The sequence below is a fragment of the Cololabis saira genome, chromosome 4 (assembly GCF_033807715.1).
Source record: "Cololabis saira isolate AMF1-May2022 chromosome 4, fColSai1.1, whole genome shotgun sequence".
NCBI classification, from domain to species: Eukaryota; Metazoa; Chordata; class Actinopteri; order Beloniformes; family Belonidae; genus Cololabis; species Cololabis saira.
The window spans coordinates 48,133,086-48,158,317 of NC_084590.1; the positions used below are offsets into that span (position 1 = coordinate 48,133,086).

The following is a 25,232-nucleotide window of genomic DNA, read 5'->3' on the forward strand; positions in this document are numbered from 1 at the left end:
CGACTGGAATCAAACCCGCGTTCGCTGTACATAAGTCACCTACGCAACCCGTTGAGCTAAAGCTTTGTTATGTCTGTATCTATCTATCTATCTATCTATCTATCTATCTATCTATCTATCTATCTATCTATCTATCTATCTATCTATCTATCTATCTATCTATCTATCTATCTATCTATCTATCTATCTATCTATCTATCTATCTATCTATCTATCTATCTATCTATCTATCTATCTATCTATCTATCTATCTATCTATCTATCTATCTATCAAAAACATGAAGCTTCACTTTATATTCAGACAAACTAACGTGACAGATACAACTGTTAGATTTTATCTATTAAACCAACATTTATTTTCCTAAATGATTTATTTCAGCCGGCGACAATTCTCCACAGAGCTGCAGGTTTCTCCCCGGGACGACGCCGTAGTTTGACCCAGCGATCGCGTCTGTTCTCCGGCCGTGAGCTGCTGCTGTTACCATGGTAACAGCTGCTGATGCGGCCGGACCGGCGGCTCTTTGGATCCCCAGAACATCCGATCAAATTTCTTAACAGGCGTTATTTGGAGAAACTTGCTACTAAACTAAACAGTTACTTTTACGCCTGAAAAGATGTTAAAACTTATTAAAGTGGCATATTAACAGCGCTTCAGCTGGAATTACAACAGCTTCTAGTCCAGTGTTTCTCAATCCTGGTCCTCGTGGGCCCCTGTCCTGCATGTTTTAGATGCTACCCTGCTTCAGCACACCGTGATAAAAGTACCTGTGTCATCAACAGAGTTGTGCAGACCTTGGTGACAAGCTAACTAGGACCTTTAATTAGAATCAGGTGTGTTGATGCAAGGAAACATCTAAAACAGGGGTCACCAATCCTGGTCCTCGAGGGCCGGTGTCCTGCATGTTTTAGATGTTTCCCTGCTTTAACACACCTGATTCTAATTAATCATTGTCACCAGCTTGTCATCCAGGGCTGCACAATTCTGTTAATGACACAGTCACTTGTATCATGGTGCAATGAAGCAGGGAAACATCTAAAACCTGCAGGGACACCGACCCTCGAGGACTAGGATTGGTGACCCCTGCTCTATGACAAACCATTCAAAAGTTTTAGCAGAAAATAGGAACTATCAGGTATCGACCAATCAGATGAAGGGGCGGGGCTCATTTGCACCAATTATCTTCAAGGACTCAGAACCGAGTCCGATGACACCACCCACGACTCTCTATGTCAAACCATTCAAACGTTATGGCAGAAAGTAGGAACCACCAAATATGGACCAATCAGATGAAGGGGGGGGGGGGGGGGGGGGGGGGGGGGCGTGCTTTTTGGCGTCTATCGTCGCCACGGTCTGGCTTGCGTGCAAAATTTGGTGACTTTTGGGGCACGTTCAGGGGGGCAAAAAGGCCCTCATTTCATCGGAAGAAGGAAACTAAAAATAACGAGGAAAAAAAAATGACAGATACAATACAGCAACAGATAGGGCCTTCGCACTGTAAGTGCTTGGGCCCTAATTAAAGGCTACATTTTGATGTACTGTTTTTTTAACAATAATATAATAACAATAAAGATGTTTTGACTTAACATGAAATAAATGAATATATAAGAAGAAACTATGTACATCTTCATCTTCATCATCATCACGGTCCAGTCAGAGTCTGTTCACACAAACTGGTGCTGCTTCAACCTCTGAGGACCATCAGGACACGACTCATCCTTCCTAGACACTCTCATCATGTCCCCAGCTGTAGAGGGAAGAAGAAAGAAGAGAGGAGATTAAGGAGTGTTTGCCGAGACTCCCTCCATCAGCTGTAGAGGGAAGAAGAAAGAAGAGAGGAGATAAAGGAGTGTTTGCAGAGATCCCTCCATCAGCTGTCAGTCAGGGATGCAGCACATCCAGGACTTGAGAGTGTTCAGAGCTGCAGTGGAGTAGCTGTGTGTCTGTACATCCTGGAAGGCCGTCAGCTGGAACACACCTTTATTTCTGGACACGTGAACACGAGCACAACACTTAACTGGTCTACAAAAAACATCTGGACCATCTGATTGGCTGACTGCTGTCTCTGTCTTTCTGTTCAATCCTGCAGCCTGTCATCGTCATCCTCTCATAGCTTCACTGAGGAAAGCAGCTGCTGAGAAGCTGCAGCTTTACTGGAAACACTAATCTTTTTTTTGATACCAACTGGTTTTAGTAGAAAACTGCTGGAAGCAGCAGAACCGAGTCCAACCTCCACTGACCTGATATCCTGGAGCTGGTAGTCTGGACTCTCCACCAGATCAGAAAGCTGCTTCACATCTGCAGCCTGCAGGCCGTTCCTGCTCAGGTCCAGAAGTTTAAGATGGGAAGGGTTGGACTTCAGCGCTGAGACCAGAGAAGAACAGCTGATCTCTGACAAACTGCAGCCCTTCAATCTGAATAAAGACACCAGAGAAGAAGAACTCAGAGCAGAAATATGGTCAGTGTGGATCAGTAGAAGATCAGCCTGATGTCAGCAGTTTAGTGTCAACACAACTTTCACATCATATTCATCTGAACACACAACTAAAAATGTCTGACCTCAGAGTCTCCAGTCTGCAGTCTGGACTCTCCAGAAATCCACACAGATGTTTCACTCCTGAATGCTGCAGGTCGTCGTTCCCACTCAGGTCCAGATGTTCCAGATGGGAGGGGTTGGACTTCAGAGCTGAGACCAGAGAAGAACAGCTGATCTCTGACAAACTGCAGTCCTTCAATCTGAATAAAGAATAAAAGATGTGAGCTGAAGCCTCCAGGATGCAGGTTAAAACCGTCCAACAGAACCAGTGAAAAAGATCTTCATCAATAGTCATGACATCTTGCTGCTGGTTCAATAAAGACGTAGTGCCTTCAGCTCTTCAACTCTGCACCTCCACCAGTGGATCCATCCATACAAACTCATGTTGTGCAGCCAAATGCTTCAAGTTTCCACACAAACAAACATGTCAGGAGGAATTCTGGGACAAATGTCAACTCATTCATTTGTATGAAGAGAAAATGAAGCATTTGTTTGAATGTCAGAGACACAAAAACATGAAGAACTTATGTCTAATATTTAATGTAGTAAAACTAGTTTCAAGTGTTCAACAAGATGAACAACTTGTTACTGGAACCTGTTGTGTTTGAATATCTCAGACAGTACAAACGTTAGAATCTTAGTGTTTGCACAGAAGCAGGGCTGGACTCGTTACCATGGAGATCTCTGGTGTGCAGCTAACCTGGTCTGGACCAGACTAACAAGCAGGACTTCTTTATCCTGCTGCTCCGTCTGATCTGTCAGCTGTCACTCTGATCAATCATTCATTTCATCAATACTCATATTCATCATTTCTGTGTGTTTGTTTCCTCATTTTCTTCATCAACATTTACAGAAATTACAATTCAGCTTCATCATCATCATCTTACAGGCTCCACATAGATGAGAATTAGAAAGGTGATGGCAGCTTTATTTCACTTTTCTTACTTCAACACACGTGTATTTATATTTAGTTTTAAACTCTAAAAACCATAAAAAGACATTATTTGTTGCACTTATGTCTTGCTGTCTCCTGAATGAAATGATGTTAACAGACTTATTAAGACATGATAGTAAAAACTTAGAAAAAGATGTTTTCCATGTTCAGAGTTTTATATTTGGTAAACTTGTATTTGTTTAAATGAAATTTAACGTTAGTCAAAGGAAGCCAATGTTGGTTTGACTGATTTCAGCCACAGTAAGAAGTTATTCAGTAAATGAGCTCTACAGCTCATATGTTGGACGACTACACATTCAGTCTGTCCACTGTTGTCTGTCAGACTCTCTGAGTTCATTAACAGCGTCTGGAGGACATTTCTGAACGTATCAGCTGTTTAAGCTCCTCCTACGTTTCCATTAGAAGCTGTTGTTCACTCGGTGAAACATCAACAACACTCGTCTTCCATTTCTGAATCAGGACATCTGGGACCGACCTCACGGTCTGCTTAAGACAGACGTCAACGTGCACGAACCAGGATTAGTTCAACCTGGCTTCACATAGCTGCACCTCCTCATCCTGGATCGTCTTCCTGCAGCGGAATCATCCAGGATGAACTCAGGAGGAGATGTCAAGCCTTTCTCACACATCCTGGACTTCTTCTTTCTACTTTCATGCAACAAACCTCCCAACTGTCCCAGAAAAACTACATCAAGATGATAAGCCATGAAACCTTTGTGTATGTTTGCAGGCCGGAGCTTCAAATGATGAATATCACATTTCTAGTATTACCTACAGTATTTAAATGTTGGATCAAATGTATTTTTCTTATTTCCTAGTTAACTCTAGTTTGATCAGATGTTTTATTCCAGGTTCAGACACATCTCTGGTTCTTCAGTTGTTCCTGTCTGACACATTCAGATGTTTAGTTTTTATGTCATAAATCAGAAGAGGAAGTTTAAGAAGAAACAAACTGTTGGAGGACTAAAGCAGAGAAGAAGAACTCAGAGCAGTAAAATGGTCAGTGTGGATCAGTAGAAGATCAGCCTGATGTCTGCATGTTAGTGTCAATACATCATATTCACATCATATTCATCTGGGGTCCGTTTCACAAAGCAGGTTTAGTGAAAACTCTGAGTCCGTAAACCCTGAAATGAGGGAAACTGAGTTTTCCGTTTCACAAAGGGAGGTAACTCAAACCAGAGAAAGAGGAGTAACTCTAGCCTGTTTCACAAAGAGAGGTAACTTAAGCTCTCGGTCAGTTACCGTAGTAACAGACGCTCTGAATCTAACCTGGTCGCTAGCAGGTTTACTTCAATAAACCCTGAGTTTCTCTCCGTCTCCTCCCTCAGTGGCGTCAATTCAGCCAATGGGCCTTTACGCAATACGCATCCGTTTTCTGCACCACGGACAGTAAGCGGCAGAGTTAGAGAGCAGAAAAAGCGTATCTGACAAACGCAATTTAACTAATTTAAAGTCCAAATGCAAAAAGGAGAGAGGGAGAGAGCAGAAGAGAGAAAGAGAGTAAAAAAAAGTCAAATATTTCCCTTAAACAGATTTATAAGAGGGTAGGGTGATTTGATATCTTTATATCAAATTAACTTGCATAATTAATAATTGCATAATTAATCCATGAGTGGCTACAGCCTCGTTAATATCTTCTGGACCCATCACTTGCCTTCTTTCTTTTTTTTTTTAAATTGCGTGGTTGTCTGCTTCATTTTCATTTTTGTAAGTTAGTAACACTGCAGAGCGCGCTAAAAACGAGATTAATAGCGACCACTGTCGTCAGGGACGCTGGGACATCACAGTTCAAGATATGAGGGGGGTATAAGTGTTGGGAAAGATAATACCTAGTGAAATCCATCATGTTGTTCTGATATGCATTTGTAGTTATTTTATATGTATTAAGTAATAGAATAAATCAATACAAATAGACACAGAGTAATTCCATAAATGTATTTAAAAAAAAAAAAAAACATTTCCATTTTCCCCTGAAGCCGAGGTGTGGCGGCTGCCCCTGATCTAAATGACAATAACATTTCATTCAATACCATTCCACCACTGTTTTCATCTGTAATATTATAAGACAGTGTGGTTAAATGTTAAATGAATACTGAATTCAAACTTACACATTGACTGCAGCAACTTTCTCCCACGCCAATTGTCTCTCCTTTGCTGCTGCAGCTGTGTTTTTTTTTTCCGAAATATGCTCTCATACTTGCCATACGCACGTATTAACACTTCTAACTCCAGTGGCGTGAAGTATGTGGATCTTCAGATGCAAACTAATGTTTCCTCAAAGGGATTTTGTAAATTGAAATGTTAAATAAAGTTTAAAAAAAAGAGAAAAAAGTATGTGGATCTTTTGTTGTCGCCGGTTGCCATGGTGGATCGTTGTATCAGCGCTCTACTGATGATGGCTTTTTATATTCTTCATGCACGCGCTTAACTCAAGGAGAAACTACTTAGAGTTGAGCAAATTAACTCTAAACCGCTGTTCTGGAACCGAAAACTCAGAGTTTCTGATCTCAGAGTAGATCAACTAAGAGTTCAGGATTAGACTCAGAGTTTGTTGAACCTGCTTTGTGAAACGGACCCCTGTGGTCCGTTTCACAAAGCAGGTTTAGTGAAAACTCGGAGTCTGTTAACCCTGAAATGAGGGAAACTCTGAGTTTTCCGTTTCACAAAGGGAGGTAACTCAAACCAGAGAAAGAGGAGTAACTCTAGCCTGTTTCACAAAGAGAGGTAACTTAAGCTCTCGGTCAGTTACCGTAGTAACAGACTCTCTGAATCTAACCTGGTCGGGACCAGGTTTATATGAATGAACCTGGAGTTTCTCTGCGTCTCCGCCTCTTTCAGAGACACACGCACATTTGATTTCCTCATTCATTCAGTCAGCAGGCGAGTTTTGGCGAAGTTCGGCCGTCATTAAAAACAGTCAATATATATATTAGAAGTCCATTGTCACGAACATGGATGGTTATCAGACCACGTAATACATTTACATTATACATAGTCTCATTACAGGCAAAGCAATATATGTTAATCCTTTATTTGTTATAATTTTGATGATTGAATTGTTTATTGATTTCATGATATATTCTAATCTTTTGAGATTTTTTATTTGGGGTTTTCATAAACTGTGAGCCATAATCACCAAAATTATAACAAAGAAATGCTTGAAATATCTCACTTTGCATGTAGTGGGAAATAATATTTGTTTCACCTTAAGTTGAATTTACTACGAATGAAGTTTTGCAATATATTCAAATTTTCCGACCTCCACCTGTATATTATTACATGAATAAATAAGAGCATAATATGTGTCTGTATTGGTTCAATAAAGGGACGGGTGGCAAGCCTACATAAACCTGTCCAGGCCATCAAGGAGTTCCACAGGATTGCAGGTGAATGATGTGGAGATCTGTTAAATTCATTTTATATTATTCTATGCTGTGGTGTTACTCTTTTTTCAAAAAACATGTTAAAATTCGCCATATGCGCGCATTAAAATCTCTAATTCCATTCGGGTGAAAAAAGCAGACCTCCTCTTTCCCGTTGCCATGGTGACTCGTCGAATCTGGGCTCCATTGATGCTGGCTTTTGATAGTTGTGGTGCACGCGCTTAACTCCAGGTGAAACTACTTAGAGTTGAGTAAATTACCTCAAATCCGCTGTTCTGGAACCGAAAACTCAGAGTTTCCGATCTCAGAGTAGATCAACTAAGAGTTCAGGATTAGACTCAGAGTTTGTTGAACCTGCTGTGTGAAACGGACCCCTGAACACTCAACTAAAACATGTCTGACCTCAGATTCTCCAGTCTGCAGTCTAGACTCTCCAGAAATCCACACAGATGTTTCACTCCTGAATCCTGCAGGTTCTGGTTGTTATTCAGGTCCAGATGTTTCAGATGGGAGGGGTTGGACTTCAGAGCTGAGACCAGAGAAGAACAGCTGATCTCTGACAACCAGCAGTTCTCCAACCTGAACAAAAAGTAAAACATGTTCAAGTCTCATCAGAGAAGTGTTTCTTCAAATATCAACTAAGGTCCATGTGGGTCACCACCGTATCTGGACTTTATAAAACAGGTTTTACAGTTTTGTTACATCCATGATGTCGGTTCCTGGTTGTTCCTCTGACATGTTCACCTTTACTGAACATCCTGAGCTTTTCTGGTCCAAGTCTGACACTAGATTAAGATGAAAACACCAACATACACACCAATCCTTTTGATTAGTGTTGATGTTAAAATATTGTTCAAAGCAGCAGTTTAGAGATCAGAAGCTGATTTAGCAACAATTATTAACACCAGAATGGATCTGTGGAGAACTGCTGGACTTTCATATCATGTGTCCAGTTTTATATCATTTATGCAGGATTCCTGAGGTTTTTATCATAATGATCCTTTTATGTTTTGAGGAGAGCAGAAGATATTAAAATACTTTATTTTTAGTAATGTGTCATTTATAATTTGACTTAACTTGCAAACACCTAATAATTCTGTTAAAACTGAGTTTATCAGTTAATATCTTACTTTTAGTTAAAGATAAGAATGAATGAATTCTGTATGAATTCTGTATGAATGAATGATTGAATGAATGAATGAATGAATGAATGAATGAATGAATCAATGAATCAATGAATGAATGAATCAATTAATCAATTAATCAATTAATCAATTAATTAATTAATTTTATTTTTGTGTCATGTCCGAAGACCCGTCCTTTACTGGATTATAAGACATCAGAAACAGAAAATCACCAATGTACAGTATCACACGCACTTAAAGGAGACCTATTATGGCATTTAATGTATATTTTAAACAGGCCTTGAATGTCTTAAAAACAATCAAATCTTCTTTTTTCTACATAAATCAGATATTCAGCCTGTGGGCCATGTCTCTATTTTTACCGCTTCTAACCTCCTTCTCTATGAGGGATACTGAGGGGAGGGGAGGCTATGATAATGAGGCTCTGTGCTGATTGGCTGCCTGAATGACGTGTAGCAGGGGAGGGAACAAAGCCTCTCCAGGCAGAAGAGCAGCGGCTGCGTACACTATTAAACCGTGTCCCATGCGATGCAATCGAACTTCAGTGACAAAAGTTTAACGGTTTCAGTGTGGACAGAGAGCGTCCGATGTCACGCAGCTCGACGTGATAGTCGGATGCTTGCATGCAGTTACACGGTGTAAACGACTCCCTGGGATCTTAAGCCTGAATTACGGTTCTGCGTTAAATCGACGCGTACCTACGCCGTAGGCTCTGCGTTGGTGTAACGCAGAACCATAAATCAGCCTTTAGTTACCTGAAGAGGGGACCGGATCACCTCGTCTTCACACAGGAAGATTTAATGAATTCTAAACAGGTACACCACAGTTATTTACTCTGATTCCTCATAATTTTATTTCTTATGTTACAAGACAAATGAATCATGTTAACTGTAAAGAAATCACAACACTGAATTTTCACAAATTGTCACGGAGTGGTTGGATGAGGACCCAGATGCAGGAGAGTGAGAGGCAGGAGTTCAGAAAAAAGGGTTTGTTGGTGCCATTTTCTGTTCAGTAATTATGATCATATTCAGTTATTATTTTTCTGATATATTTAGTATTTCATTATTATAGAATATCTATGATTGCATTATAATTGCATTATTATTTCCTTTTAGTTTAATCTGCATTCAGTTTAATACTTGGAATTTGTTAAAATGAATAGCCAATAGGAACCGAGGCTGAGCAATGAAAACTTGCTGTGTGTTTGTCTAATTGAGAGATCTTTATTAAAGACGGGGCGAACACACTGTTTTCTACCGTCGTTAAAACTTTAACACGTGTAGACTCGTTCATTCCGTCTGACTGAGTGGTTATTTGCATGGATCTCAAGGAAGAAATGGTAAAGAATCAAAATACGACATTTAGCCACTACACTAAGTAGAAAACAGTCGCCGAGGGCGAGAAAAAAGACCGAGAAGCCGCTGCGGGAGAAAGGAAAAAAAGTCCGCTGCGCAACGGAGGAAAAAAGGCTCGGCGCACATGGTCGGACCTCCAGACGACTTCAAACGATGATGGATGAGTACAAAAATCTCATATTATGAATGAACAATTAAGTAATGCTTCGGACTTGCAAGTAAGGAAGAAAATGGATGATTGTTCACTGTAATTGCCGACGCCAAGTAACGTGGCTGAGTCTTCGGAAAAAAAAAAAGGAAAAAAAAGTTTCAAGCGTGCTGCGCAGCCACGAGAAAAAGCCATACAAGACGGTTTATGTAACGTGCTATTTTTAGCAAGTCATATCAGCTCAGAAGAAGCTCAAGTTTGCCTTTGGAAATAAAGCCTTGATTCTTATTTTGGAAAACTACATGTTTTAAGATTAAAGGACAGCTAAGTAGGATTTCTGAAGCGTGCTAGAGTTTGCTGAGACTTGTCTAATATAAATAGCCATTCAAAATGTCTAAGGATGGAAGCAAGATGGAGGGCAACGTTGCGCTAGACACTAAAAGAAGGATCAAGTTAACTTCAAAGGCATCGGAAGAGAAGCTTGATAAGCAAATGACTGTAAGAAAATGTGTTATAGCACGCCTTGTCTCCAAAGCAGAGGAAATTGAAAGGCTCATGACAAATGATTCCAATGCATTTGTAGTCGAAAAGGATTATCTTCGATTTTGAATACTCAAAATTGTTGAATGAGTTTATTGAAGTGAACGAAACAGTAAGTGAACTGTTGTCTGAAGAGGAAAGAAAAGCTGACCAGCAGTACTGGAGTGAGCCTAATCTCGCCAAGTATGAGAACTTTTTGACCACATTGGAGCAGTGGATAATAGATGCAAAGCAGCAATTCAAAGACACTCATGAACAGGCTGCAACTGAATCTGAGGCTTCAGAGAATGGTGTAACAACGCAGCAGAGTGAGCCTGCTGCCAAAGAGCCTGCTGCTGAAGAAGTGCATCCAGATGACAGTATGTCCATGGTGCAACAGAAGCATGCTTCAATCCCGGCGCGAAGTGTATGCAGTAGACGCTCAAGGGTATCCAATGTGTCATCACACGCTTCAAGGGTATCCAATGTGTCATCTCATGCTTCATCTTTGCGTAAGAAAGAGGAAGCTCACCGAGCAGCTTTACTGGCGCGTGCAGCCGCACTTGACAAAAAAGAAGCACTGCAGTTGCAAGAGGCTCAAATGGAAGCACAGCTAGCTGCACAGCTGAAGTTTCAGAAAATTCAGATGAAGACTCAAATGGAGAAACTAGATTTCGAGACTGCTCTCGCAGAGTCCACAGCAAAGCTACAGGTTCTGGAAGAATATGAGAACATGGAAGATGGGATGAATTCATACCTGAATAAAAACATGCATGCAGCTACAACCATCCCACGTCACGGTCCAGATGTTAGACCAAAATCGACTAGCTATCCACAAGCTATCCCAGATAACAGTGCATCTCATGTTCCAGCTAGGCAAACGCCTCATGTGCAAGTGAAAAAAGAAAATGACTATGTTGCAGGCACACGTCCTGGTGCTAGGCAAGTTGAACTTGATGAAGTGATATTGAAACAGAAGGATATCACTGAAATGTTAGTCACACAACAAAGACTAGCCAACTTACCTCAACGAAAAGTCCCTGAATTTGGTGGTGATCCTCTTGAGTTCCTGCCATTCCTGAGGGCTTTTGAGCACATCATTCACAGTCGGACAGACAACGATGCAGATCGTTTGTACTATTTAGAGCAATTCACCACATGCGAGCCAAGAGAATTGGTGAGAAGTTGCCAATACATGAGTGCACAACAAGGTTACACGGAGGCAAGAAAGCTCTTGACTTATCACTATGGCAATGAACAGAGAATAGCTGTGGCTTACGTTGATAAGGCTGTCAAATGGCCTCAAATCAAAGCAGAAGATTCTAAGTCCCTTCACAGCTTCTCCATCTTTCTTACTGGGTGCAACAATGTTATAAATGACTTGGAGTACCTAGAGGAAATGAACAGCCCGAGCAACCTTCGAACCATTGTCAACAAGTTGCCCTTCAGGCTTCGTGAAAGATGGAGAGTCATAGCTTTCGACATCCAAGAGAAAGAAAGAAGAAAAGCAGGCTTCGCTGATCTTGTACGGTACATCAACAGACAAGCTAAGATAGCTTCTGACCCACTTTTCGGTGATGTCAAAGACCCTGCTGATGCCAAAGAAAGGAGTAAGTTCAGCGCTAAACCTGCAATGGTTCGACTGAAAAGAACCACCGGCCTGGCAACAAGCGTAACGCCAGCAAATGATTCCTCTGAATCAAGAAAGTTTATGCAGACTAGCAACGCATTTCAAGAGCCATGTCTGTACTGCAACAAGGGACACGCTCTGAGTGCATGCAATAAAATCAGAGGTCTGCCAAATAAAGAAAGAATCGAGTTCCTTAAAGGGAAAGGTCTTTGTTTCGGGTGTCTGACTCAAGGACACATGGGAAAAGATTGCAAAAAGAAAGCAACATGTGAAATTTGCAGCAAGAAACACCCTACTCTGCTCCACATGAAGAGAGAGGAAGATGACTTTGGCAACCAAGCAACTGCCAAGTCTGAGAAGTCAAGTGGAGGCTCCACCAGTGAACGCTCAACTCCACGAGAGCAAGTAGCATCGAAGAGTGAACTCTCAGCAGTCACCGGGGCCGGAGGCAGCGACTGTATCCTGTCCATTGTGCCAGTGCATTGTGCGCATCAAATCCAAGAAGAGCAATAACACCATAGAAACGTATGCGTTCATGGACTCAGGAAGTTCAGCAACGTTTTGCTCCGAACGATTGATGAGACGACTTGGTGTTAATGGAAAGAGGACTCAAGTGCTACTACGCACCATGGGCCAGGAGAAGCCTGTGTCCTGCTTCGTCCTCTCTGACCTAGAGGTGTGCGGTCTGACAGAGCGCAAGTACATCAGCCTGCCAGATGTTTACACCCACACGGACATACCTGTAACAAAGGAGAATGTTCCGGTCGAGAAAGACCTGGAAAGATGGCCGTATCTGCGGAAAGAAGTGCGGCTACCACAGATTGATGCAGATGTGGAGATGCTCATCGGTATGAATGCTTACTCTGCAATGGAGCCATGGAAGATAATCCACAGTCAAAATGACGGGCCTTATGCCATAAAGACAACCCTTGGCTGGGTAGTAAATGGCCCTCTGAAGAAAGACAATGACCACAAGCCAAGTCACTTCAGTCCTGGCGCTTCGGTCAACAGAGTGTCAGTCAGCAGTGTGGACAGCATGCTGTTGTGGCAGTACAATCATAACTTTCCAGAGCAAGCTTGCGAAGAGAAGTCAGAAATGTCACGAGAAGACATCCACTTCATGCAGCGTGTGGCTGAAACAACCAAGAAAATTGATGGACACTACTGCGTTGGATTTCCTCTGAGAAACAAAGATGTTGTGATGCCGAACAACAAGTGTGTTGCTGAACAACGAGCATCAAGCCTGAAAAGGAAACTCGCTAAGAACTCCAGCTTCCATGACGACTACACAGCCTTCATGTCAGACCTGCTCAGCAAAGGCTATGCAGTGGAAGTCCCTGCTAACGAGAGCAACCATAACGATGGCCGAGTATGGTATATTCCCCATCATGGTGTGATCCATCCGCAGAAGATGAAGTTGCGGGTTGTTTTTGATTGCGCCTCTTCGTTCCAAGGGAAGTCGCTGAACGAGGAATTGTTACAGGGGCCAGACCTCACAAATAGTCTGGTTGGAGTCCTGACAAGATTTCGCCATGACTACATCGCACTCATCTCGGACATTGAGGCGATGTACCACCAGGTGAGAGTTCCTGATGAAGATTCCGTTTTTTTACGATTCCTCTGGTGGCCAGAGGGAGATCTGAACCAGCCTCTGCGTGAGTACAAGATGGTCGTGCACCTGTTCGGGGCCAAGTCCAGCTGTGCCAACTATGCGTTGCGGCGGACTGCAGAGGATGGGAAAGATAGGTCTTCACCTGAGGCTGTAACCACAGTTCTCGAGCACTTCTATGTAGACGACTGTCTTGTCTCAGTGTCTGACGAGAAGAGGGCTACTTCCTTGACGAAAGACCTTATTGCACTCTGTGCGAGTGGAGGATTCCATTTGGCTAAATGGTCTAGCAATAGTCGTGAAGTACTGTCATCACTTCCCGAACATGAGCGTGCGAAGGAGATCAAAAATCTAGATCTGGACAGGGATGAGTTACCCATGGAGAGGGCACTCGGAGTGGACTGGTGCATAGAATCGGATTCCTTCAAGTTCCGCATCCTTGTGAAGAACATGCCTGTCACCAGAAGGGGTATCCTATCAGTCGTAAGCTCAATTTACGACCCCCTTGGCTTCCTGTCGCCGTTCATTCTTCTCGCCAAGACCATTGTGCAAAATCTCTGTCAAATAAAACTTGCGTGGGACGATGAGATTCCTGAAGACATTGCAAACAGATGGTTTGCCTGGCTGTCTGACTTGAGCAGGTTTGCCAGCTTTTCTGTAAAGAGGTGCATCAAACCTGATGGATTTGGTCGAGTAGCGGCAGCACAGCTGCACCATTTCTCTGACGCCAGCGAGAAGGGCTACGGTGTTGTCAGCTACATACGGATCGAGAACAGCCACGGTCAAGTCCATTGCTCGTTTCTTCATGGAAAATCGAGAGTGACACCGCTCAAGCCAGTCACTGTGCCACGTCTCGAGTTGACAGCGGCTACCTTAGCGGTGAAAATGGACAAGCTCATGAAGCGAGAACTTCGGATGGACCTCAAAGACTCTGTGCTATGGACAGATAGCACCACTGTCCTCCGATACATAGACAATGATGGCGCTCGCTTTAAAACTTTTGTAGCAAATAGAGTGTCAACTATCAGAGAGAACACAAGGCCAGCACAGTGGAGATATGTCAGCATGTCTTTAAATCCAGCTGACCATGCATCACGAGGAATGAAGGCAGAGCACTTCATGAATTGTCAGAGTTGGATTGAAGGGCCTGACTTCCTTGCCAAGGATGGGTCTCACTGGCCAGTTCTCTCAGAGTTCTCAAGAGAGATAAGTGATGAGGATGCTGAGGTGAAGCGCAAGATCACCGTGAACATCATCAATGCTGTCAACTCAAGCACAGATCCTCTATTCAAGCTGATACATCATTACTCCAACTGGCACAGTCTGAGGAAGGCCATCGCCTGGATGTTGAGGCTGAAGGAGCTGCTTAGAAATCTATGCGAAAGAAGGAAGATCTTTGAGTCTCAAACACAGTCTCTACACAGTCAAAATGTGAAACCCAAGATCGTTGAAGACCACATGCAGAAGTGGAAATCTGGCATGAAAGGAACCGATCTTACAGTCAAGGATATCAGGAGAGCAGAAACTGCTATCATTCAGTTCGGCCAAAGGCAAACCTTCCATGAGGAGCTTTGTGCGCTGCAGAAGGGTGACAAGATCAGAAGAAGCAGTTTCATTGTGAGATTGGATCCTTTCCTCCAAGATAATGTCCTTCGGGTTGGTGGAAGACTGCACCAGGCAGCCTTGCCAGAACACACAAAGCATCCTGCTATTCTAGCCAAGAACCACCATGTCACAACTCTCATCATAAGGAATGCACATGAGGAGACCGGACATGGAGGGAGGAACCACACCCTCGCTCGACTGAGACAAAGAGTCTGGATATGCAAAGGGAATGCAGCGGTGAGAAGTGTGCTTTCAAAGTGTGTGAAATGCCGAAGGCGTCAAGCTGCTGTTGGTGAACAGAAGATGGCGAATCTACCACCAGATCGTCTTCAGCCAGACCACCCACCGTTCACCAATGTCGGCGTGGACTATTTCGGGCCTTTTGAAGCCAAGCGTGGACGAGCGCGAGTCAAGCGCTATGGAGTCTTGTTTACTTGCCTTACAGTCAGAGCCGTCCACATTGAAGTTGCGCACTCACTGGACACAGACTCTTGTGTAAACGCATTAAGACGTTTCATCGCAAGACGAGGACAAGTGAAAGTTATGAGATCTGACAATGGTACGAACCTGGTAGCTGCAGAACACGAGCTCCGCAAGGCATTGAAGGAATGGAATCAGTCCCAGATCTCTGAAGCTCTGCTGCAAAGAGGAGTTACCTGGATCTTCAACCCGCCTGCTGGGTCGCACCATGGAGGGATCTGGGAGCGCCAAATAAGAACAGTGCGCAAAGTACTTACCAGTGTCCTGAAGCTCCAGTCCCTCGACGACGAATGTCTACACACTGTGATGTGTGAAGTGGAAGCAGTGATCAACAGCAGACCCCTTACCAAGTCATCGGATGATGTTGACGACCTCGAGCCACTGACGGCAAATCATCTTCTTCTGCTCAAGGGGAAGCCAGTGCTCCCTCCGGGCATGTTTCAGAAAGAAGATCTGTACTGCAAACGAAGATGGAGGCAGGTGCAGTATATCTCCGACATCTTTTGGAAACGCTGGTCAAAAGAATACTTGCCCCTCCTACAAGAACGGCAGAAGTGGCTGGAAAAGAAGAGGAACGTGAAAGAGGGGGACGTCGTACTCATCGTGGATGAAAGGGCTCCAAGAGGATCCTGGTTGATGGGAAAAGTGGAGAAGACCATTCCCGACGCCCAAGGATTTGTTCGTCGGGTCCTCATGAAAACGAAGACCAACACCATTGAGAGACCCATTGACAAGTTGTGTCTCTTGCTGGAGATGGAAGAATCTCATGGACTATGAAAGACATTTTTATTCAGTTACTGAATACTCAGTTTGCTAACTAGTGTGATTTAAGTTAGTGTTATGTTAATTTAGACCTTAGTACACTACGTAATGGGGATTTGAGTATAGAAAATGACTCTTCAGGTTATTTAGTTTAGTGTAATTGTCATCCCCATGATGAGCAATTAGGGGCCGGAAATGTTGGTGCCATTTTCTGTTCAGTAATTATGATCATATTCAGTTATTATTTTTCTGATATATTTAGTATTTCATTATTATAGAATATCTATGATTGCATTATAATTGCATTATTATTTCCTTTTAGTTTAATCTGCATTCAGTTTAATACTTGGAATTTGTTAAAATGAATAGCCAATAGGAACCGAGGCTGAGCAATGAAAAATTGCTGTGTGTTTGTCTAATTGAGAGATCTTTATTAAAGACGGGGCGAACACACTGTTTTCTACCGTCGTTAAAACTTTAACACGTGTAGACTCGTTCATTCCGTCTGACTGAGTGGTTATTTGCATGGATCTCAAGGAAGAAATGGTAAAGAATCAAAATACGACATTTAGCCACTACAGGGTTTATTTAAAAAAAAAGGCAAGAACCAAAGACGCTGCAGAGCAGGATCAACCAGAAACACCAGCGCAAAACCTGAAAACTTGACAGGACACATGGAGGAAGGAAACAGGACGGAACCACAAGGCACAAGGGAAAGACAAGACCAGATATACACAAGGGGGTAACGAGCAGTGTTGGGGTAGTTACTCAAAAAAAGTAATCCATTACATATTACTAGTTACTTTTAAAAAAAGTAATCCCTTACACTACTTAGTTACTGGTTGCTGAAAGTAACTAGTTACATTATCCATCCATCCATCCATCGTCCGCCGCTTTATCCGTTCCCGGGTCGCGGAGGCAGCAGCCTCAGCAGAGATGCCCAGACTTCCCTCACCCCAGACACTTCCTAAAGCTCCTCCGAGGGGAGTCCGAGGCGTTCCCAGGCCAGCCGAGAGACATAGTCTCTCCAGCGTGTCCTGGGTCTTCCCCGGGGTCTCCCCCCGGTGGGACATGCCTGGAACACCTCCCTAGGGAGGAGGGACATGCCTGGAACACCTCCCTAGGGAGGACGGACATGCCTGGAACACCTCCCTAGGGAGGTGGGACATGCCTGGAACACCTCCCTAGGGAGGCGTCCAGGAGGATCCGGTACAGATGCCCAAGCCACCTCAGCTGACTCCTCTCAATGTGAAGGAGCAGCGGCTCCTACTAGTACTACTACTCCGACTAGTTACATTACTAGTTACATTACTTTTGGATTACTCCGCAATATCACCTGAGCTGCACCATAACTCGATTGTCAATGAACAACATATACAGGACTGTCTCAGAAAATTTTAATATTGTGATTTTCTGTAATGCAATTACAAAAACAAAAATGTCCCATTCTGGATTCATTACAAATCAACTGAAATATTGCAAGCCTTTTAATATTGCTGATCATGGTTTACAGCTTAAGAAAACTCAAATCAAACCTATCTCAAAAAATTAGAATATTCTGGGAATCTTAATCTTAAACTGTAAGCCATAATCAGCAATATTAAAATAATAAAAGGCTTCCAATATTTCAGTTGATTTGTAATGAATCCAGAATGTGACATTTTAGTTTTTTTTAATTGCATAACAGAAAATAAAGAATTTTATCACAATATTCTAATTTTCTGAGACAGCCCTGTAGTTGGAACCTTATTACTGCAATGCCCAGATCAGCACCAGAAAAAAGCACTGTAAAATCCCGTAAGGCTGGTTAAAGGCTGATTTATGGTTCTGCGTTACACCAACGCAGAACTTACGGCGTAGGGTACGCGACGACGCGCACTGTACGGTGTGCGTCGTCGCGTACCCTACGCCGTAGGCTCTGCGTCGATTTAACACGGAACCATAAATCAGCCTTAAGTCAAACAAGTCTTGCGCAACGCGTGAAGACGCATGAAAGGGAAGTTTGATTTTCTTTTCTGTTCTCCCGTTCTACATGTAGCTGAAAAGCTTAAAGTAACTAAAGTAACATATTTTTATTTGTCTTAGAGTAACTATAACGGGATTACCCAAATTACAACTGTAACGCGTTACATTACTGCATTACCGGCGAATGTAACCTCGTTACAGTAACGCGTTACACCCAACACTGGTAACGAGACACAGGTGTGAAGGGCAGATGGAAGACAGGCAGGGCAAAACAGAAACACAAACTGGGGGAAATGTCAACCACTGACACAAATGGCAACTTTATTGTTAAAAAAAATAAAATAACATAAGTTGTATATAAATAACATGTATGCACTAATGCTGGCTCAAGGAAGGACCGTGCATCTTCTGAAGGTGTCGTTGAACAGCTTCAGGTGCTTGGAAGATCTGAAACTATAAACAGAAGAATTTGGTATTACGGTACTAATAGAGCTCTGTAACACGGAGTAACACCGGAGCTAAGCTAAATACTTAGCCCATGCAAAGATCATACTTGTAAACAAATATAAATAACAAAAAAATAACGTCACTTACCGCTGACTCATGTGCAGTTGCCGGATCCGTGCTGTTGGTACAGATCCTTTTATGAGGGTAACTGTCGATGCAAAACCTCAATTCTACTGTCCCTCGCTGTGGAAACAGCCACCGCTTCTAAACAATGGCGGACGCTCTGGAAATCTGCTCCTGTCGTTACGTAACGACGGGAGCAGATTCTGAACGGCTCATAGAAGTCACATGACACTGGAAGATTCTTCCGGGCAGCTGTACAGACACTGCAGAATTTGGTGGCTTTCCATCTTCTCTGTGTTGGCAGGGTGAGGGGAGACCACTTTATATATGTTAAAGCAAGAAAAAACCTGTTTTTCATAATAGGTCCCCTTTAATTGGGAGCTGCACAATGTACACCGGAAAAAAAAAATTAAATAAAAAAAAAAAAATAATAATAAATAAATAAAGAAAATAAAAATACTTAATATTTCTTTCTCCCCAACAAAAACCAGAATGGATATTTTTACATATATGTTACTTTTCTTCCTTTATCCCATGCTTTCTCTAAATAGTCAGCAAGTGCAAATACTTTATAATCAAAAATCCATTTGAGTCTCTCAGCCTCGCTTACCCACATCAAATCCAAATTCTTACACCTATCAAATAATTTCCGACGCAGCCCATGATACAGAGGAAAATAAAATACAAAATGGTATATTTATCAGACTAATTCAACAAATTCTGAAGTCTGTGTGAAACTAAACATAAGGTGGTTCTGTATCGCTTGCACTTGAAAAGTCTTTGCTTGAACAACTAATGAGCTGCTTGATTAAAGGACGTTTCTGAATTAAACCCACACGGGTGGATTTAAGACACACTTCCTGTCAGGATGATCACTTTGACGCACCACCTGTAGCCGTCAGTCCAACCTGTCCAGGTCTGAGGCCTCGTTTACACGTAGCAACAACGCTGGTGTTTTCATGCATTTTGGCCGTTCGTTTACACAAAAAACGAAGCTCAAAGTCACCAAAAACAATCATTCCTGAAAACTCCGGTCAAAGTGGAGATTTGCTTGTAAATGGAGGGAAACGGACATTTAGGCTTCAGAACGTCACATTATGCGACAGAAACGTCACCAGCGTTATGTGTGCGTTTGGCCGCTGTGATCATGATGGATGCTGTTGAAGCAGTGCTGGCTTTTACGTGCAAACATTTTTCATCTGTTTGCATTTGCATTCACAACTGCTGTATTATGTCAAGGAGCAGAGGAGAAGGAGTGCTCGGAAGTCTGCAATTTTACATCAACTTTATCTCCAACCAAGACAAAGGGTTGCCTGGCAACGGCAACGGCGTCGGCGTCGTTTTTGGATCCGACCAGGGCGAAGCGCTCGCTGGTGAGAAAACTCAGAAAACGAAGAAGTTGTCCCGGAGGAATGGCATGAGAACTCCAGGATGTCGCGGTCATCGCTACTGTCCCTTTCAGAGTTACTGCGCCCCCACATAGAAGGTCAGACGACTTTCATGCCGTCTTCGGTCAGTGTCATGAAAAAAGTAGCCTGCACCCTCTACTATTTAGCTGACGAGGGGAGACTGCACAAAACGGCAAATGCATTTGCTCTATCTAGTATTTGTACGGGTTCATGTAAATGAAGAGATTTTGAAAACGATCTGGAGATGACTTTGCAGATCTGAAATACAATATGTAATCCTGGATCAATCTGGGAACTTTATATTCAGTTGGTTTCTTAAAAGACCTTAAGATCAAGATATAATTGACATTTTTCTGAATAGAATACAAATTATATCACATTTCTAGTATTACCTACAGTATTTAAATATTGGATCAAATGCATTTTTCAAATTTCCCAGTTAATTCTAGTTTGTTCAGATGTTGTATTCCAGGTTCAGACACATCTCTGGTTCTTCAGTTGTTCCTGTCTGACACATTCAGATGTTTCGTTTTTATGTCATAAATCAGAAGAGGAAGTTTAAGAAGAAACAAACTGTTGGAGGACTAAAGCAGAGAAGAAGAACTCAGAGCAGTCTGATGGTCAGTGTGGATCAGCAGGAGATCAGCCTGATGTCTGCAGGTTAGTGTCAACACAACTTTCACATCATATTCATCTGAACACACAACTAAAACATGTCTGACCTCAGAGTCTCCAGTCTGCAGTCTAGACTCTCCAGAAATCCACACAGATGTTTCACTCCTGAATCCTCCAGGTCGTTCTCACTCAGGTCCAGAAGTTTCAGATGGGAGGGGTTGGACTTCAGAGCTGAGCCCAGAGAAAAACAGCTGATCTCTGACAACCTGCACCACTCCAACCTGAACAAAAAGTAAAACATGTTCAAGTCTCATCAGAGAAGTGTTTCTTCAAATATCAACTCAGGTCCATGTGGGTCACTTTGACGCGCCACCTGTAGCCGTCAGTCCAACCTGCCCTGGGGTCCGTTTCACAAAGCAGGTTTAGTGAAAACTCTGAGTCTGTTAAACCTGAAATGAGGGAAACTCTGAGTTTTCCGTTTCACAAAGTGAGGTAACTTTAGCTCTCGGTCAGTTACCGTGGTAACAGACTCTCTGAACCTAACCTGGTCGGACCAGGTTTTCTTCAATAAACCCTGAGTTTCTCTCCGTCTCCTCCCTCAGTGGCGTCAATTCAGCCAAAGCGCCTTTACGCAATACACATCTGTTTTCTGCACCACGGACAGTAAGCAGCAGTTAGAGAGCAGAAAAAGCGTATCTGACAAACGCAATTTAACTCATTCTGTTCACTTTATTCACTATGTCTGTGCAACAATATCACAGGGACATCCCAGTTTAACTTCAAACAGTTAGAAGACAGTAAAATATTTCCCTTTAACAGATTTATAAGAGGATAGGGTGATTTGATATCTTACCTTAAAATGAACTTGCATAATTAATCCATCAGTGGCTACAGCCTCGTTAATATCTTCTGCTGCTGGGGCAACATTTTCCTTGCCACTGTTTGGCTTAAGGTTTTTCTCCCACTAGGGGAGTTTTTACCTGCCATTGTTTATGTAATAATTGCTCGGGGGTTTATGTTCATGTTCTGGGTCTCTGGAAAGCGTCTAGAGACAACCTTTGTTGTATTAGACGCTATATAAATAAAATTGAATTGAATTGAACATTGGCCTTCTTTCTTTTTTTTTTTTAAATTGCGTGGTTGTCTGCTTCCTTTTCATTTTTGTAAGTTAGTAACACTGCAGAGCTAAAAACGAGATTGAAAGAGAGAAAGAGAGATTGATAGGGGGGTGGGAGGGGGGGGGGGGGGGGGGGGGGGGGGGGCAAGTGTTGGGAAATATAATACCTAGTGAAATCCATCATGTTTTTCTGATATGCATTTGTAGTTATTTTATATGTATTAAGTAATAGAATAAACAAATAGACACAGAGTAATTCCATAAATGTATTAAAAAAAAAACATTCACATTTTCCCCTGAAGCCGAGGTGTGGCGGCTGCGTACCAATTGACGGCCCTGATCTAAATGCTATGCTCTCATACTCGCCATACGCACGTATTAACACTTCTAACTCCAGTGGAGTGAACAATGTGGATCTTCAGATGCAAATTAATGTTTCCTCAAAGAGATTTTGTAAATTGAAATGTTAAATAAAGTTTAAAAAAAAAAAAGAAAAAGTATGTGGATCTTTTGTTGTCGCCGGTTGCCATGGTGGATCGTTGTATCAGGGCTCTATAGATACTGGCTTTTTATAGTTGTGGCGCACGTGCTTAACTCCAGGCGAAACTACTTAGAGTTGATTAAATTAACTCTAAACTGCTGTTCTGGAACCGAAAACTCAGAGTTTCCGATCTCAGAGTAGATCAACTAAGAGTTCAGGATTTGTTGAACCTGCTTTGTGAATGGACCCCAGGTTTGTTAAAGGAGACCTATTATGAAAAACACGTTTTTTCTTGTTTTAACATATATAAAGTGGTCTCCCCTCACCCTGCCAACACAGAAAAGATGATATCCCATGAAAATCTTCCTTTATTTTTTATTTCTGCAGTTTTCATTATGGACCAATCTGTGTGCTGAAATATGGAGAACACTGGAAACAGCTCCGCTCACTCAGACAAGGGCAAATTGCACTCAGCCGCAAAACTTTATGGGCGCGTTTGCCCCGGTATATCATTAGAGCAAAATCTTTTGTGAATAGGACCTTAAAGCGGGGCAAATTGCGGGCGCAAATGCAGCGCAATTCACAGCGCTATTTGCGGGCGCAATCTGTTCTTTGTGGATTTACCCCATAGTGTATTATTATATTAAGTTATGAAATCTCATGGGATGTTAAACTATAATATTATAATATTGTTATATGGTGATATCATTTTGTTATATGTTATAATATTATAAAAATGATTATGTTATATAAGGATATTACTATATTATTACGCTATAATTATATTATATCGTGCTACACCACTCTATATGATAATAAGGGCCCGAGCACTTGCAGTGCGAAGGCCCTATTGTATCTGTAGGAATTCTTCTTCTTCTTCTTCTTCTTCTTCTTCTTCTTCTTATTGTTCTGACAAAAGGAAGGCCTTTTTGCCCCCCTAAACGTGCCCAAAAAGTCACCAAATTTTGCATGGAAGTCAGGCCTGGCGAAAAATTTGATATTTAATGGTTTGCATTAATGGGCGTGGCAAAATGGCTCAACAGCGCCCCCTTGAAAACTTTGTGCCTCAAGCCCCACAATGCGGTTTGTCGTACATGCACGAAAATCGGTACACACCTGTATCATGGCGCAACTTAAAGAAAAGTCTCTGGGCGTCATGTCGAGAAACCGAACAGGAAGTCGGCCATTTTGAATTAATCGTGTCATTTTGGCAAAATTTATGCCTTCCTTCGGCAGTTAATACGGCCCGAACCGTAACGTGAACCCAGGTGTGTTATACATCAAAATGTGCGTCTCCAACCTGCGACTACACGCATTACTTTTCTCTTTCAAAAGCGTTACTGTGGCGACGCTAGACGCCAAAAAGCGCGCCCCCCCTTCATCTGATTGGTTCAAACAGAAAAAACTTTGCGCCTCAAGCCCCACAATACGGTTTGACGTACATGAACGAAAATCGGTACACACCTGTATCATGTCGCAACTTAAGGAAAAGTCTCTTGGAGCCATGGCCGAAACCGAACAGGAAGTCGGCAATTTTGAATTAATTGTGTAATTTTGGCGCAATTTATGCCATTCTTTCGGCAATTAATACGGCCCGAACCGTAACGTGCACCCAGGTGTGTTATACATCAAAATGTGCGTCTTCATCTTGCGACTACGCGCATTACTTTTCTCTTTCAAAAGTGTTACCGTGGCGACGCTAGATGCCAAAAAGCGCGCCTCCCCTTCATCTGATTGGTCCATATTTGATAGTTCTCCAAAAGTCACCAAATTTTGCATGCAAGCCAGGCCTGGCGATACATTTGATATTTAATGGTTTGCATTAATGGGCGTGGCCTAACGGCTCAATAGCGCCCCCTAGAATACTTTTCTCTGCCATAACTTTTGAAAGGTTTGACATAGAGAGTCGTGGGTGGTGTCATGGGACTCGGTATTGAGTCCTTGACCTTCATTGGCCTGAATTAGCCCCGCCCCTTCTTCTGATTGGTTGTCCCTTTTTTCTGCTATAACTTTTGTGAATGGTTTAACATAGGAAGTTGTGGGTGGTGTCATTTCTGATATGCTTATGGGGGCGGTGGCCGTGAGTGCGAGGGCCCGTTCATCGCTGCTTGCAGCTTTAATTATTTATTTGTTTATTTATTCTCGAATTGATATCCTTAATTTATGTATCTACTTTCATCATGTTATTCACACACACACACACACACACACACACACACCTAGATACATGTCATTGTAACTGATGTCGTCTTTTGTCGCTGTTTGCACTGTATGTTAATAAATACATTTAAAAAAAAGAAAGACTAAAAGACGGTCAAACAGTCCCGGACCGGAGCGTACAGAGCTGGAAGCTCAGAGAAGAGGACCGCGGTTCACGGACGGAGAGCCGTTTTGTCAGAGCGGGAGTTGTGATGGGAGGCGGCTGAGCCAGAGCGCGCCAGGACGAGCCTGAGAGCGGCGGAGCTGCCGTCCCGACCACCACATCCTAACCAGGATCGGAACGGAAGATTTCAGCACATTCAATGTTTTGAAAGTTTATTTCTGCGTTCTTAATGTTTTGCGAGAACCAACATGCCTGCAACGTGTTTCTGTGCACCATTGGTACCGTGAGAAGACACTAACGGTGTGGACAGCCCGACCATCAGAAATGTCTTTACAGACTACCGTTAGCGCTTTGAGTCATGTACGTCGCCACTGCAGTGTTTGAGTAAGAGCTACGTGGGAGGGAATGTTTTGATTTTATCTGAAAGGGATAAGTTGTGAATAGAGTAAAAACATAACATTTTGTAGTTTCTGTAAAAGACGAAAAGGAATTCAATTAAACAAAATAGGAAATCATTGCTGTAAAATTTGAGGGTTTATTTAAAAAACAAATAGGCTACATTGTTTTCATTTAACAAATGTATGTAAATTAATAAATATTCAGGGATGAGAATCAGCACCT

At 42.5% G+C, this 25,232-nt stretch overlaps 1 protein-coding gene across 2 annotated transcripts in view; it reads right to left on the reverse strand.

Annotated features, from left to right (window-relative positions):
* Positions 1–1,355: 1,355 nt before the first annotated feature.
* The window catches only part of LOC133442052 (NACHT, LRR and PYD domains-containing protein 14-like), a 48,462-nt gene continuing 24,585 nt past the window's right edge, over positions 1,356–25,232 (reverse strand). Inside the window, exons 7-11 of one of the 2 annotated variants that reach the window (XM_061719946.1) lie at positions 20,798–20,971; positions 7,278–7,454; positions 2,558–2,734; positions 2,239–2,412; positions 1,356–1,745 (exon numbers count right to left, since the gene is read on the reverse strand). In XM_061719946.1, the coding sequence (XP_061575930.1) occupies positions 1,721–1,745; positions 2,239–2,412; positions 2,558–2,734; positions 7,278–7,454; positions 20,798–20,971 (727 nt within the window). In that variant the 3' untranslated portion in view covers positions 1,356–1,720. The remainder of the gene's footprint in view (positions 1,746–2,238; positions 2,413–2,557; positions 2,735–7,277; positions 7,455–20,797; positions 20,972–25,232) is intronic. The other variant, XM_061719947.1, reaches the window with a different exon arrangement.